The sequence below is a fragment of the Balaenoptera ricei genome, chromosome 4 (genome assembly GCF_028023285.1).
Source record: "Balaenoptera ricei isolate mBalRic1 chromosome 4, mBalRic1.hap2, whole genome shotgun sequence".
NCBI classification, from domain to species: Eukaryota; Metazoa; Chordata; class Mammalia; order Artiodactyla; family Balaenopteridae; genus Balaenoptera; species Balaenoptera ricei.
Window position 1 is genome coordinate 91,258,047 of NC_082642.1, and position 13,958 is coordinate 91,272,004.

General features: G+C 38.8%; 1 protein-coding gene across 1 annotated transcript in view; it reads right to left on the minus strand.

The window, feature by feature from the left end:
• Nucleotides 1–298: 298 nt before the first annotated feature.
• The window catches only part of UMPS (uridine monophosphate synthetase), a 44,217-nt gene continuing 30,557 nt past the window's right edge, over nt 299–13,958 (minus strand). The window contains exon 6 of the mRNA XM_059920936.1: nt 299–561. Coding sequence (XP_059776919.1) covers nt 392–561 — 170 coding nt within the window. The 3' untranslated portion in view covers nt 299–391. The remainder of the gene's footprint in view (nt 562–13,958) is intronic.

The window sequence follows — 13,958 nt, forward strand, 5'->3', positions numbered from 1 at the left end:
TAAAGGACACAAGAAATGCTCTACTGGTTTTAGCCTCTTCATGACCTAAAATTTCTGTCTCACGGCAATTCAAAGAATCAAAAAGTCTGATCTAGAGATGGGGGACTTCCTCAAATGTGGAAGATTCTAACAGGACAGGGCTGTGATTGCCTAACCAACATCAGTCTCAATAAAAGACAGCTTGAAAATGAACTGATTATAGTGACACTGCAGTGACTATAAGTCACCAAATATTTCCTGTGTGCCGTGGTAACTCCAGAAGTCATTCCACACAGGACCCGTGGAAGAATCCAAGCTATTAAAGTATTAAAGGCTGTTTATTATTTCAAGCCAGTGGCATCTCAGGAGACCATGTATCTTCAAGGCCTTCACAAAAATGTATCCAAGACACTCAAACAGCAAGTCTACTCAAATAAGCTTCCCAAGCAGCTTTTCTGTACATCTCGGCTGCTTGCAGACGATTAGCTGATGTTGTTATGCCCCGGCCCACAATGATGATATCAGAACCTCGTTTGCCAATCACTTCTTGTGGGCTGTTGTATTGCTGGCCGAGATTATCACCTACAAAACCACAAAAGTTTGTTTAATTAATACAGTAAGTCAGAAAACCTGTCATATGACTTTTCTGAAAAGTATCTAACCTGCTTTAAATAAAAATATGCTCTTGTTCACCATGCCCCTTCTACACAGCAAGTGAATAAAAGCAGGTGAAGGGACTCCTTGGATTGGCCAGAGACCTCCACAGTGGGGATAGATACTAACCAATCCCTTCTAAATGTCTAATTTTAGAGCGTTTATACTTTAACAGCATCAAAAAACAAAGAAATAAATTTCCTATGTTGCCAAAAAAGGTTCAGTAGCAAATAAAATACGATAAAAACTGCCTCACAATTGAAGACAATTGTAGTGTACATCGCAGAAGCACTGTGACATGCTGTTGGGAAAGTCCTCGCAAGGCATCTAACCTGACCACATGTGTGAGCCAGCCTTTCCCCTCAGCCCCGCCAAGTGCTTAGATTACCTACAAACCCTAATTCTTAATTCTGGCTTCTTTGTTCTTTTTTTAAAAAAATTTTTATTGAGGTGTAACTGACATGTAACATTAGTTTCAGGTGTATATCATGATTTGGATACATTATAAACTGATCATCACAATAAGTCTAGTTAACATCCCTCACCTTACATAGTCACAAAACTTTTTTTTCTTGTGATGAGAACCTTTAAGATCTACTCTTTCAGCAATTTTCAAATATGCTATATAGTTTTATTAACAAAGTTGGCATACTGTACATTACATCCTTGTGGACTTACTCTATAACTGGAAGTTTGTACCCTTTGACTCCCTTCACCCATTCCATCCACCCCTACCCCACAACTCTGGGAATATCTAATCTGTTTTCTGTTGATTTTAGGTTACACATATGTGCAATCATATAGTATTTGTCTTTCTCTGACTTATTTCACTTAGCATAATACCCTCAAGGGCATCCATCCATATTGTCACAAAGGGTAAGGTTTCATTTTTTTAAGAGTAATATTCCATTGTATATATACACAACATCTTCTCTATCCACTCATCCATCACTTAAGTCGTTTCCATATCTTGGCTATTGTAAATAATGCTGCAACGAACATGGGGGTGCAGATGTATCTTCAAGTTAATGTTTTCGTTTTCTTTGGATAAATACCCAGAAATGAAATTGCTGGATCAGATGGCAGTTCTATTTTTAATTTTTTGAGGAAACTTCATACTATTTTCCATAGGAGCTGCACCAATTTACATTCTCACCAACAGTGCACAAGGGTTCCCTTTTCTCCACATCCTCGCCAACACTTGCTATTTCTTGTCTTTTGATAGTGGGCATCCTTGTTTTGTTTGATCTTACAGGAAAAGTTTTGATAATAGCCATTCTAACAGGTGGGAGGTGGTATCTCATTGTGGTTTTGTTTTGCATTTCCCTGATGATTAGCAATGTTGAACATCTTTTCATATGCTTGTTGGCCATTTGCACATATTCTTTGGAAAAATGTCTATTCAGATCCTTTGCCAATTTTTTAATATGATTTTTTGTTGTCGTTGTTATTGAGCTGCATGAGTTCTTTATATTTGGATACTAACCCCTTATCAGACATATGATTTGCAAATATCTTCTATCATTCAGTAAGTTGCCTTTTTATTTTGTTGATGGTTTCCTTTGCTGTGTGGAAGCTTTTTAGTTTGATGAAGTCCCACTTGTTTATTTTTGCTTTTGTTGTTTTGGAATCAGATTTTTAAAAATCATTGCCAAGACCTATGTCAAGCAGATTACCACCTATGTTTTATTCTAGTAATTTTATGGTTTCAGATCTTACATTCACATCTTTAATCCATTTTGGATTAATTTTTGTGTATGGTGTAAGATAGTGGTCCAGTTTCATTCTTTTGCATGTGGCTAACCAGTTTTCCCAGCACCATTTTATTGAAGAGACTGTCCTATCTCCATTGTATATTCTTGGCTCTTTTGTCAAAAATTAACTGACCATATATGTGTGGGTTAATTTTGGGGCTCTCTATCCTGTTCCATTGATCTATGTGTCTGTTTTTATGCAAATACCATACTGTTTTGACTACTATAGTTTTGTAATATAATTTGAAATCAGGGAGTGTGCTGCCTCCAGTTTTGTTGTTCTTTCTCCAGACTGCTTTGGCTATTTGGCGTCTTTTGTGATTCTAAAGAAATTTTAGGATTTTTTGCTCTATTTCTGTGAAAAGTGCCATTGGAATGTTAATAGGGATTGCACTGAATCTGTAGATTGCTTTGGGTAATTTGGACATCTTTACAGTATTAATTCTTCCAGTATATGAGCATGAAATATCTTTCCATTTATCTTTTTTAAAATTTTATTTATTTATTTATCTTTGGCTGTGTTGGGTCTTCGTTTCTGTGCAAGGGCTTTCTCCAGTTGCGGCAAGTGGCGGCCACTCTTCATCGCGGTGTGCAGGCCTCTCACTATCGCGGCCTCTCTTGTTGCGGAGCACAGGCTCCAGACGCGCAGGCTCAGTAATTGTGGCTCACAGGCGTAGCTGCTCCGTGGCATGTGGGATCTTCCCAGACCAGGGCTCGAACCCGTGTCCCCCGCATTGGCAGGCAGACTCCCAACCACTGCACCACCAGGGAAGCCCTCCATTTATCTTTGTCTTCAATGTTGTTCATAAATGTCCTTTATAGTTTTTAGTGTACATGTTTTTCAGCTCCTTGGTTAAATTTATTTGTAGGTATTTCATTCTTTTTGTTGCAGTTGTAAATGGGATTGTTTTCTTAATTTCTCTGTCTGATTGTTTGTTAGTGTATAAAAATGCAACAGATCTTTGACTTTGTATCCTGTAACTTAACTGAATTTGTGTATTAGTTCTAACAGTTTTTTTCAGTCTGTAGGGTTTCCTATATATAATAATATGTCATCTACAAATAGTGACAGTTTTACTACTTCCTTTCCAATATGGATGCTTTTTGTTTCTTTTTCTTGACTAACTGCTCTGGCTAGGCTCTCCAACCACTAACGTGAGTAGAAGTGGCAAAAGTGGGCATTGTTGTTTTGTTTCTGATCTCAGAGGAAAAGCTTTCAGCTTTTTCAGTATGATGTTAGCTGTGGTCCTGATTAGGTTGAGGTAAGTTCTCTCTATACCCACTTTGTTAAGAGTCTTTATCATAAATGGATGTTGAATTTTGTCAAATGCTTTTTCTGCATCTATTGAGTCTCTCTTCCTCCTTCTGTTTTCTTCCATTGTGCTATGATGACTTTCTTTAGTGGTATGCTTAGATTCCTTTCTCTTCATCTTCTGTGTGTCTACTACAGAATTGTGCTTTGTGGTTACCATGTGGCTTACATATGACAACTTGTATCCATAACAGTCTATTTTAAGTTGATAACAACTTAAGTTTGATTGCATTCTAAAGCTCTACATTTTAACTCCCTCCACAAGGTTTTATATTTTTGATGTCACATTTTAACATCTTTTTATCTTGTATGTCCTTTAATTATTATAGTTATAATTATTTTTACTACTTTTGTCTCTTAACCTTTTAAGTGGTTGATCCACTACCTTTTTCAGTGAAGTTTATTCTTTCCTATGTTTTCTTGTTACTAATTAGCACCCTTTCTTTTCAGCTTAAAGAAGTCCTTTAACATTTCTTGTAAGGCTGGTTTAATGATGATGAACTCCTTTAGATTTGTTAATCTGGAAAATTCTCTCCTTCAATTCTGAATAACTCTACTGGGTAGAGTTCTTTGTTGCAAGTTTTTTTTCCCCTTCAGCACTGTATATTATCATGCCACTACTTTCTGGCCTGGAAAGTTTCTGCTGAAAAATCTGCTGATAGTCTCATGGGGGTTTCCTTGTACATAACAAGTTGTTTTTCTTTTGCTGCTTTTAAGATTCTCTCCTTGTATTTAGCTTTTGGTGTTTTAATTATAATGTGTCTTGATGAGGGTCTCTTTGGGTTCATCTCATTTGGAACACTCTGGGCTTTCTGCAGCTGGATGTCTGTTTCCTTCCCTAGGGTAGGGAAATTTTCACCCATTATTTCATCAAGTTTTCTATTCCTTTCTCTCTCTTCTTTTGGGACTCCTATAATGAGAATGTCAGTCTGCTAGATGTGTCCATTAAGCTATCTTCACTTTTTTTCATTATTTTTTGGTTTTGCTGTCCTGATTGGGTAAGTTCCACTGCCTTGTCTTCAAGTTCCTTTCTTTGCTTCATCTAGTCTGCTTCATCTAGTCTGAACCCCTCTAGTGTATTTTTCAGTTATGTTATTGTATTCCTCAGCTCTGTGACTATTTAATACATATATTTTCCATCTCTGTTGAAGTTGAGTTCGGGAGCATCTTTATGACCATTACTTTGAACTCTTTATTGGGTAAATTATTTATCTCCATTTCATTAAGGTCTTTTCCTGAGGCTTTTATCTTGTTCTTTCATTTGGAACATATGCCTCTGTTTCTTCATTTTGCTTGACTCTGGGTTGGTTTCTATGCATTAGATGAAACAACTGTCTCAGCTAGTCTTAAAGGAGTAGCCTCATGTATGAGATGAAACTTGTCATTCAACCCTACCCTAGCTCCTGGTTGTTTCTCAAATCTTTTGATTGTCAAAGCAGCCTATTATATTTGTAATAGCTCCGAGTACTCGAGGGTATGCCAAGACCTATCAGTGTCCCAAAGGGGAGGGTCTCAGTCAGCTCCTAGATTCATTCTCTGATTGCCATGGCTAGGACTTCCAAAACTATGTTGAATAACAGTGGTGAGAGTAGAAATCCTTGTCTTGTTCCTGATCTTAGAGGAAATGCTTTCAGCTTTTCATCACTGTGGGTTTGTCATATATGGCCTTTATTATGTTGAGGTAGATTCCCTCTATGCCCAGGTTCCAGAGAGTCTTCATCATAAACAGGTGTTGAATTTTGTCAAAAGTTTTCTTCTGCATCTATTGAGATGATCATATGGTTTTTATTCTTCAATTTGTTGATGTGCTGTATCACACTGATTGATTTGTGGATACTGAAAAATCCCTGCATCCAATGGGATAAATCCCACTTGATCATGGTGTACGATCCTTTTAATGTATTGTTGGATTCGGTTTGCTAGTATTTTGTTGAGGATGTTTGCATCTATGTTCATCAGTGATACTGGCTTGTAATTTTCTTTTTTTGTGGTATGTTTGTCTGATTTTGGTATCAGGGTGATGGTGGCCTCATAGAATGAGCCTGGGAGTGTTCCTTCCTCTGCAATTTTTTGGAAGAGTTGCAGAAGGACAGGTGATAACTCTTCTCTAAATTTGATGGAAGTCTACTGTGAAGCCATCTGGTCATGGACTTTTGTTTGGTGGAATTTTTTACTCAGTTTCAATTTCAGTACCTGTGATTGGTCTGTTCATATTTTCTATTTCTTCCTGGTACACTCTTGGCTGCTTGTACCTTTCTAAGAATTTGTCCATTTCTTCTAGATTGTCCATTTTATTGCCATATAGTTGCCTGTAGTAGTCTCTTATGATCCTTCGTATTTCTGTGGTGTCCTTTGTAACCTCTCCTTTTTCATTTCTAATTTTATTGATCTGAGACCTCCTTTTTCTCCCTGATGAGTCTGGCTAAAGGTTTATCAATTTTGTTTATCTTTTCAAAGAACCAGCTTTTAGTTTCATTGATCTTTTCTATTGTTTTCTTCATCTCTATTTCATTTATTTCTGCTCTGATCTTTATGATTTCTTTCCTTCTACTAACTTTGGGTTTTGTTTGTTCTTCTTTCTCTAGTTGCTTTAGGTATAAAGTTAGGTTGTTTGAGATTTCTGTTTCCTGAGGTAAGATTGTATTGCTATAAACTTCCCTCTTTGAACTGCTTTTGCTGCATCCCATAGGTTTTAGATTGTTGTGTTTTCGTTTTCATTTGTCTCTAGGTATTTTTTGATTTCCTCTTTGATTTCTTCAGTGATCCATTGGTTGGTCAGTAACATACTGTTTAACCTCCACATGTCTTGTGTTTTTTAGGTTTTTTTTCCTTGCAGTTGATTTCTAATTTCATAACGTTGTGGTCAGAGAAGATGCTTGATATGATTTCAATTTTCTTAAACTTACTGAGGCTTGCTTTGTGGTCCAGGATGTGATCTATCCTGGAGAATGTTCCTTGTGAACTGGAGAAGAATGTGTATTCTGCTGCTTTCAGATGGAATGTTCTATAAATATCAATTAAGTCCATCTGGTCTAATGTGTAATTTAAGGCCTGTGTTTCCTTATTGATTTTCTGTCTGGAGGATCTGTCCATTGATGTAGGTGGGGTGTTAAAGTCTCCCACTATTATTGTGTTACTATTGATTTCTTTTATGGATGAAACCTTATATATTGAGGTGCCTTTATGTTGGGTGCATATTTATTTACAATTGTTCTATCTTCTTGGATTGATCCCTTGATCATTATGTAGTGTCCTTCTTTGTCTCTTATAACAGTCTTTATTTTAAAGTCTATTTTGTCTGATATGAGTATTGCTACTCCAGTTTTCTTTTGATTTCCATTTGCATGGAATACCTTTTTCCATCCCCTCACTTTCAGTCTGTATGTGTCCCTATATTTAAAGTGGGTCTCTTCATATATACACTAATATGTATAAAATAGATAACTAATGAGAACCCGCTGTATAGCACAGGGAATTCTACTTCACTTTGCTGTAGAGTAGAAACTAACACAACACTGTAAAACAACTATACCCCAGTGAAAAAAAAAAAAGAAAACAACCCAGTTAAAAAACATTTGAGCATACAACTCACCAAATCAAATATACGAATGGCAAATAAGCACATGAAAAGATGTTTAGGATCACTAACCATTAGGAAAATGCAGACCATGAAGAAATATCACTACCTACCTACTAGAAGAACTAAAATGAAAAATACAGCAATAATACCAGATGTTGAATAAAGATGTTAAAAAAAAAATACCAGGTGTTGGCGAGATTGTGGAAAAACTGAATCACTCATACATTGCTGGTGGGAATATAAAATGATACAGCCACTTTGTAAAAGAATTTAGCTGTTTCTTTAAAAACCAAATATACACTTGCCATACAACTCAGTAATCATACTCCTGGGCATTTATGACACAGAAATGAAAATTTATTCCACACAAAAACCTGTATACAGCTTTATCTGTAATAGCAAAAAACTGAAAACAAGTAAGATGTTCTAAACAAATGATGGTACATCCATACCATGGAATACCGCTTGGCAATAAAAAAGAATAAACTATCAATACACACACATGCACACAAAAATAAAAAAAAAAGTGGGTCTCTTGTAGACAGCGTATATACAAGTCTTGTTTTTGTATCCATTCAACCAGTCTATGTCTTTTGGTTGGAGCATTTAATCCATTTACATTTAAGGTAATTATTGATATGTATGTTCATATTGCCATTTTGTTAATTGTTCTGGATGTGTTTTTATAAGTCTTTTTTCTTCCCTTCCTCTTTTGTTCTCTTGTGATTTGATGACTATCTTTAGTGTTGTGTTTGGATTCCTTTTTCTTTTTTGTGTGTGTATCTACTGTATTTTTGGTTTGCAATTACCATGAGGTTTTTATATAGTCGTCTATATATATATATACAAGATTAAGTTGTTGGTCTCTTAATTTCAAATGCATTTCCAATATCCTGCATTTGTACTCTCCTCCTCTCACAATTGCTGATTTTGATATCAAATTTGTGTGTGGATGATTTCCTACCTTTACTGTATGTTTACCTTTACTGGTGAGCTTTCCCATTCGTAATTTTCTTATTTCTAGTTGTGGCCTTTTCTTTTCCATCTAGAGAAGTTCCTTTAGCATTTGCTGTAAAGCTGTTTTGATGGTGCTGAAAACTGTTAGCTTTTGCTTGTCTGTAAAGCTTTTGATTTCTCTGTCGAATCTGAACAAAAGACTTGCTGGGTAGAGTATTCTTGGTTGCAGGTTTTTCTCTTTTATCACTTTAAATATATCATGCCATTCCCTTCTGGCCTGCAGAATTTCTGCTGAAAAATCAGCTGATAACCTTGTGGGGATTCCCTTGTATGTTATTTGTTGTTTTTAATATTATCTCTGTCTTTAATCTTTGTTGATTTGATTAATATGTGTCTCAGTGTGTTCCTCCTTGGGTTTATCCTATATGGGACTCTGTGCTTCCTGGACTTGAGTGTCTCCTTTCCCATGTTAGGAAAGTTTTTGGCCATTATCTCTTAAAATATTTTCTAAGGCCCTTTCTCTCTCTCTTCTCCTTCTGGGACCCCTGTAATCTGAATGTTGGTGCATTTAATGTTGTCCCAGAGGTCTCTGTCCTCATTTCATTTTTCTTTTTTTATTAATTTTTATTGGAGTATAGTTGCTTTACACTGTTGTTAGCTTCTATTGCACAGCAAAATGAATCAGCCACACATATGCATGTATCACCTCCCTTTTGGATTTCCTTCCCATTTAGGACACCACAGTGCATTAAGTTGAGTTCCCTGTGCTATACAGTACATTCCCATCAGTTGTCTATTTTATACATAGTATCAATAGTGTATATGTGTTGATCCCAATCTCCCAATTCCTCACACCCCACTGTTTTCTTCCTTGGTATCCATACATTTGTTCTCTACATCTGTGTCTCTATTTCTGCTCTGTAAATGAGGTCATGTATACCATTTTTCTAGATTCCACATATATGCATTAATATTTATTTTTCTCTTTCTGATTTACTTCACTCTGTATGACACTCTCTAGGTCCATTCACATCTCTACAAATGACCCAATTTCATTCCCTTTTATGGCTGAGTAATATTCCATTGTATATATGTACCACATCTTCTTTATCCATTCCTCTGTTGATGGACATTTAGGTTGCTTCCATGTCCTGGCTATTGTAAACAGTGCTATCATTTTTCTTTCTTTATTCTGTTCTGCAATAGTGATTTCCACCAATCTGTTTTCCAGCTCACTTATTTGTTCTACTGCCCTATTTATTCTGCTATTGATTCCTTCTAGTGTATTCTTCATTTCAGTTATTGTATTGTTCATCTGTTTGTTCTCTGAAGCTTCTAGCTTTTTTTTTGGCTACACTGTGCAGCATGTGAGGATCTTAGTTTCCCAACCAGGGATCAAACCCATGCTCCCTGCAGTGGAAGCATGGAATCTTAACCACTGGACCACCAGGGAAGTCCCCTAGCTCTTTATTAAACATTTCTTATATCAGTCTGTGCCTCCATTCTTTTTCCAAGATCTTGGATCATCTTTACTATCATTACGATTGCCTATCTATCTATCTCCACTTCACTTAGTTGTTCTTCTGGGGTTTTATCTTGTTCCTTCATCTCTGCCATCTCATTTTGTCTAATTTTCTGTGTTTGTGGTCTCCATTCCTCAGGCTGCAGGATTGTAGTTCTTGCTTCTGGTGTCTGCCCCATGGTGGGTGAGGTTGGTCTAGGGGCTGGTGCAGGTTTCCTCATGGGAGGGACTGGTGCTGGCCCACTGGTGGATGGAGCTGGGTCTTGTCTCTGGTGGGCAGGGCCATCTCAAGGGCTATATTTACAGGCAGCTGTGGGGTCAGGACGACTTTAGGCAGCCTGCTTGTTGATGGGTGGAACTATGTTTCCACCCTGTTTGTTGTCTGGCCTGAGGTGTCCCAGCACTGGAGCCTGCAGGCTGTTGGGCAGGGCCAAGCCTCACCAAAATGGTGACCTCAGGGAAAGCTCATGCTGATGAATATTTCCTGGGGCCTCTGCCACCAGTGTACCTGCCCTACAGTGAGCCACAGCCAACCCTCACCTCCCCAGGAGACCCTCCAAGATCTGCAGGTGGGTCTGGCCCAGGCTCCTATGGAGTCACTGCTTTCCTCTGGGTCCAAGTGCATGTGAAACCTTGTGTGTGCCCTCCAAGAGTGGAGTCTCTGTTTCCCCCAGTCCTATGGAGCTGCTGCACTCAAGCCCCACTGGCCTTCAAAGCCAAATGCTCTGGGGGCTCCTTCTCCTGATGCTAGACGCCCAGGCTGGGGAGCCTGATGTGGGGCTCAGAACTCTCACTTCTGTGGGAGAACCTCTGTGATATAATTATTTTCCAGTTTGTGGGTCACCCACCCGGCAGGTAAGGGATTTGATTATATGGTAAAAGTGCCCTTCATACTGTCTTGTTTTGGCTTCTTTATCTTTGGGTGTAGAACATCTTTTTTGGTAGGTTCAAGTCTTTTTTTGCCAGTGGTTGTTCAGCAGTTGTGATTTTGGTGTTTCTGTGAAAGGAGGTAAGCTCAAGTCTTTCTACTCCACCATCTTGTCTCCAACTCTGGCAGTAGCTTTTGAAGTATGCAAATACATACAGTCCTGTGGGACTGCAAGCATAAGTTGTGCTGTCCCCAGATGAGTATCTAAATTCTTTCCTGGGAGATAACAGCTGTAGTGAGGCAGAAGGAGAGTGCAAACATGGTGTCCATCAGCTTATGTTCCCTGAAAACAGCTCTGTAGGCCCCAGGTGGTTGCCAAAACTGAAGCCTCAGGCCAAAGCTCCTGGACAAGCAAACAGGCCTCTTTCACAGAAAGATGGGATGTGTTTCAGTGTGCTGTCTGTGCAGTGCCCTGGGGGTGGTAGCCTGCCAGGAACTATCTATCTATCTCTTCAATTGTTAGTCCCGAACCTAAGCTCCCCCTGGCCTTTAGGGCCAAGCAATCAAGGGGTGTTCCCTGGGCAGCAGCTGCAAAAATTAGGGCACCAGCAATGTGTAAAAGCTCCCTTCCAGGAGATGAGGAAAGGGAAAGTGCAAAGATGTGCCCAATGGCTGCAGCAAAGCTGAGGGGGAGTGTAAAGATGGCACCTGTGGGAAAAAGTTAAAAAAAAAAGAGAAAGAGATGCTGCTGCCAGCCAAAGCAGAGGGAGAGTGTGAAGATTGTGCCCACCAGTCTCTGTCCCTGGAGGGTGTTCCAGCAAGCTCTTGGATATGTGTGTTAAAGTATATGCCTACCCCTCAGGTCAACTCTTTAATATTAGCAAACGAGCCTTTTTTACTTAAAGTCTGAGCACAGGCTCCTTCTGAGCTGGGCCCTGGGGCAGGTAAGTCTGAGCTTGCAAGCCTTTTAAGAGCCATTTCTCAGATCACTACTGTCTTGCGGGTCCCATGGACATAAGTAAGTCCCATTGATTTTCAAAGCTAGATGTTTTGGGGGGCTCGTCTTTCAGGTACAGGTCTTAAAAGTTAGTTATGATGCCTGATGTGTAGTTCAAACCCTTCCCTCCTCAGGGAGAAGCTCTGGGTTTTGAGTTCCACCCTGATTCTGGGTCTCCATACCAGGGGTGGGGTTAGCGGTGAGGTTGCACCCCAGCCTCTCCTACCCACTTCAATGTGGTTTTCTTCTTGTTTGCCTGATGTGTAGTATGTGCTCAGCCAGCCTTTCTGAGGAAATTGTTCCACACATAGCTATAGACTCAGTTTATCTGTGGGAGGAGGTCAGTTCAGGATCTTCCTATGTTGCCATCTTGAACCAGAACCCCACTTTTTCCTTCTTTTTAAATTCTGCTGTTCCAGAAGCCTCCTATAAATGGCTTATTATTATCTTTCAAATCCAAGATGCTTTAAAAATCCCTAAGAGCTTAGATCCTAACTAACTGTACTTATCTAGTCAAAGATTGTGGAGGCTTCCAATGAACATTAACAAGAGTTGCCAAGCAAAGAGTGCTTACTCTGTGCCAAGACATTGTGCTAAGTTGCTTTACGTACATTATCTCATTAAGCCTCTCAGCAACCCTATGAGGTTCAACAGTGTTACTACCCACATTTTACAGATCAAGAAAACGAGGCCTAAAGAAGGGAAGTGACTTGTCCAAAGATACTGGAAGGGCCAGGAATACAAATCTACCTGATTCATATAATGTTCAGCACAAATGTAGAGTTTAAAAATTGTAGAGTACTAAGGCAACTATCCTAAAGCCTTAGATAGGCAAGTCATTCTGCTGCGGCCTACTCTGTAGTATATAAAACCTGTAATGTGAAACTTGAGAAATGGAACAGAGACCTCCAATCCTCCCTAACCCCAGGGGAACATCTACTTTTCTTTGGTTAACCTGCTATAATGTTTTTTGTTTAAAGTACTTAATTGAAATCAAAACCCCAAAAAGGTAGTATCTTTCTTTGTAAGTGTGGTTATATTATTTATATAAAATAACTAGCTCCTTCAAGGTTGATAGGTATCCAACAGTTCTAGTATTTCAGGGTTTTAAAAAAAAACAAGGTTTACCAAATCTATAGTCTCAATCATTACGTTCTCAGTGTTATCATTCCACTCACAGAAACACCAACTCTTACATCTGCTCCTATGCAGCATATTATCCATCCCTTCAACATCTGTATAAGTATTTACAGAACCTTTATGATGCACAGGGGTACTGTGCTAGAGGATATGCATTCTTCAGAAAGAGCTCTCATCCTCAAGGAGTTTGTAGCCTAGTGGGAGAATATTCCAAAACTCTACACATGCAAAAATATATATAAGGATGTTCAGTTTGTTAAAAGTCCAAATGCATCAACAGGGGAATGATTAAACATATTATGGCCCAACTGTAACTAGGATACACTGTGGAGTTGTAAAAAGGTAACTCTAGACATGGAAACGTAACACAGCAGCACATACACAAAACATTCTCCATACTCGATGAAGCAGAGTTGTTTTCATCTGAAATTGTTTTGCTGAGAACCAGATGTTCACAGTTCCAATCTTAAGGAAGGAAAGAGATGGAAAGTGGGATAGAATAAACTCCCATTCCTGTGATAAGCAAGGTTTCTTGTACAATAACCAATTCAGGAAAAATGTTTCCAGGCCACTATTTCTTCCCCATTCAAAACCAAAGCAGAGCAATCAAGATGGTGGAGAAGAAATGAGAAGCTCACCTTCTCCCACAAATACATCAAAAAAATACATCTATATGTGGAACAATTCTCACAGAATCCTACTGAATGCTGGCAGAAGACCTCACACTTCTGAAAGGACAAAAAGAATCTCCACATGACCAGGTAGGACAAAAGAAAAAAAAATAGAAAGGAATCTGGACAGGACCTGCACCCCTGGGAGGAAGCTGTGAAAGAGGAAAGACTCCCGTACCCCAGGGAGCCCCCTCACCAGCAGGAAAAGGGATCAAAAATGTATTTGAAGAAATTATGGCTGCAAACTTCCCAAACCTAAAGAAGGAAACACATCCAGGTACAGGAAGCACAGAGGGTCCCAACAAGATGAACCCAAACAGACCTACACCAAGACATAATTAAAATGGCAAAAGTTAAAGAGAGGATTCTAAAGGCAGCAAGAGAAAAACAGTTCATTACAAGGAAACCTCCATAAGGCTATCAGCTGCTTTCTCTACAGAAACGTTGCAGGCCAAGAAGGGAGTGGCAAAAAATATTCAATCATTTAGAATAGGAGAGAGAGAATTTCTTTCTTAGACAAGCAA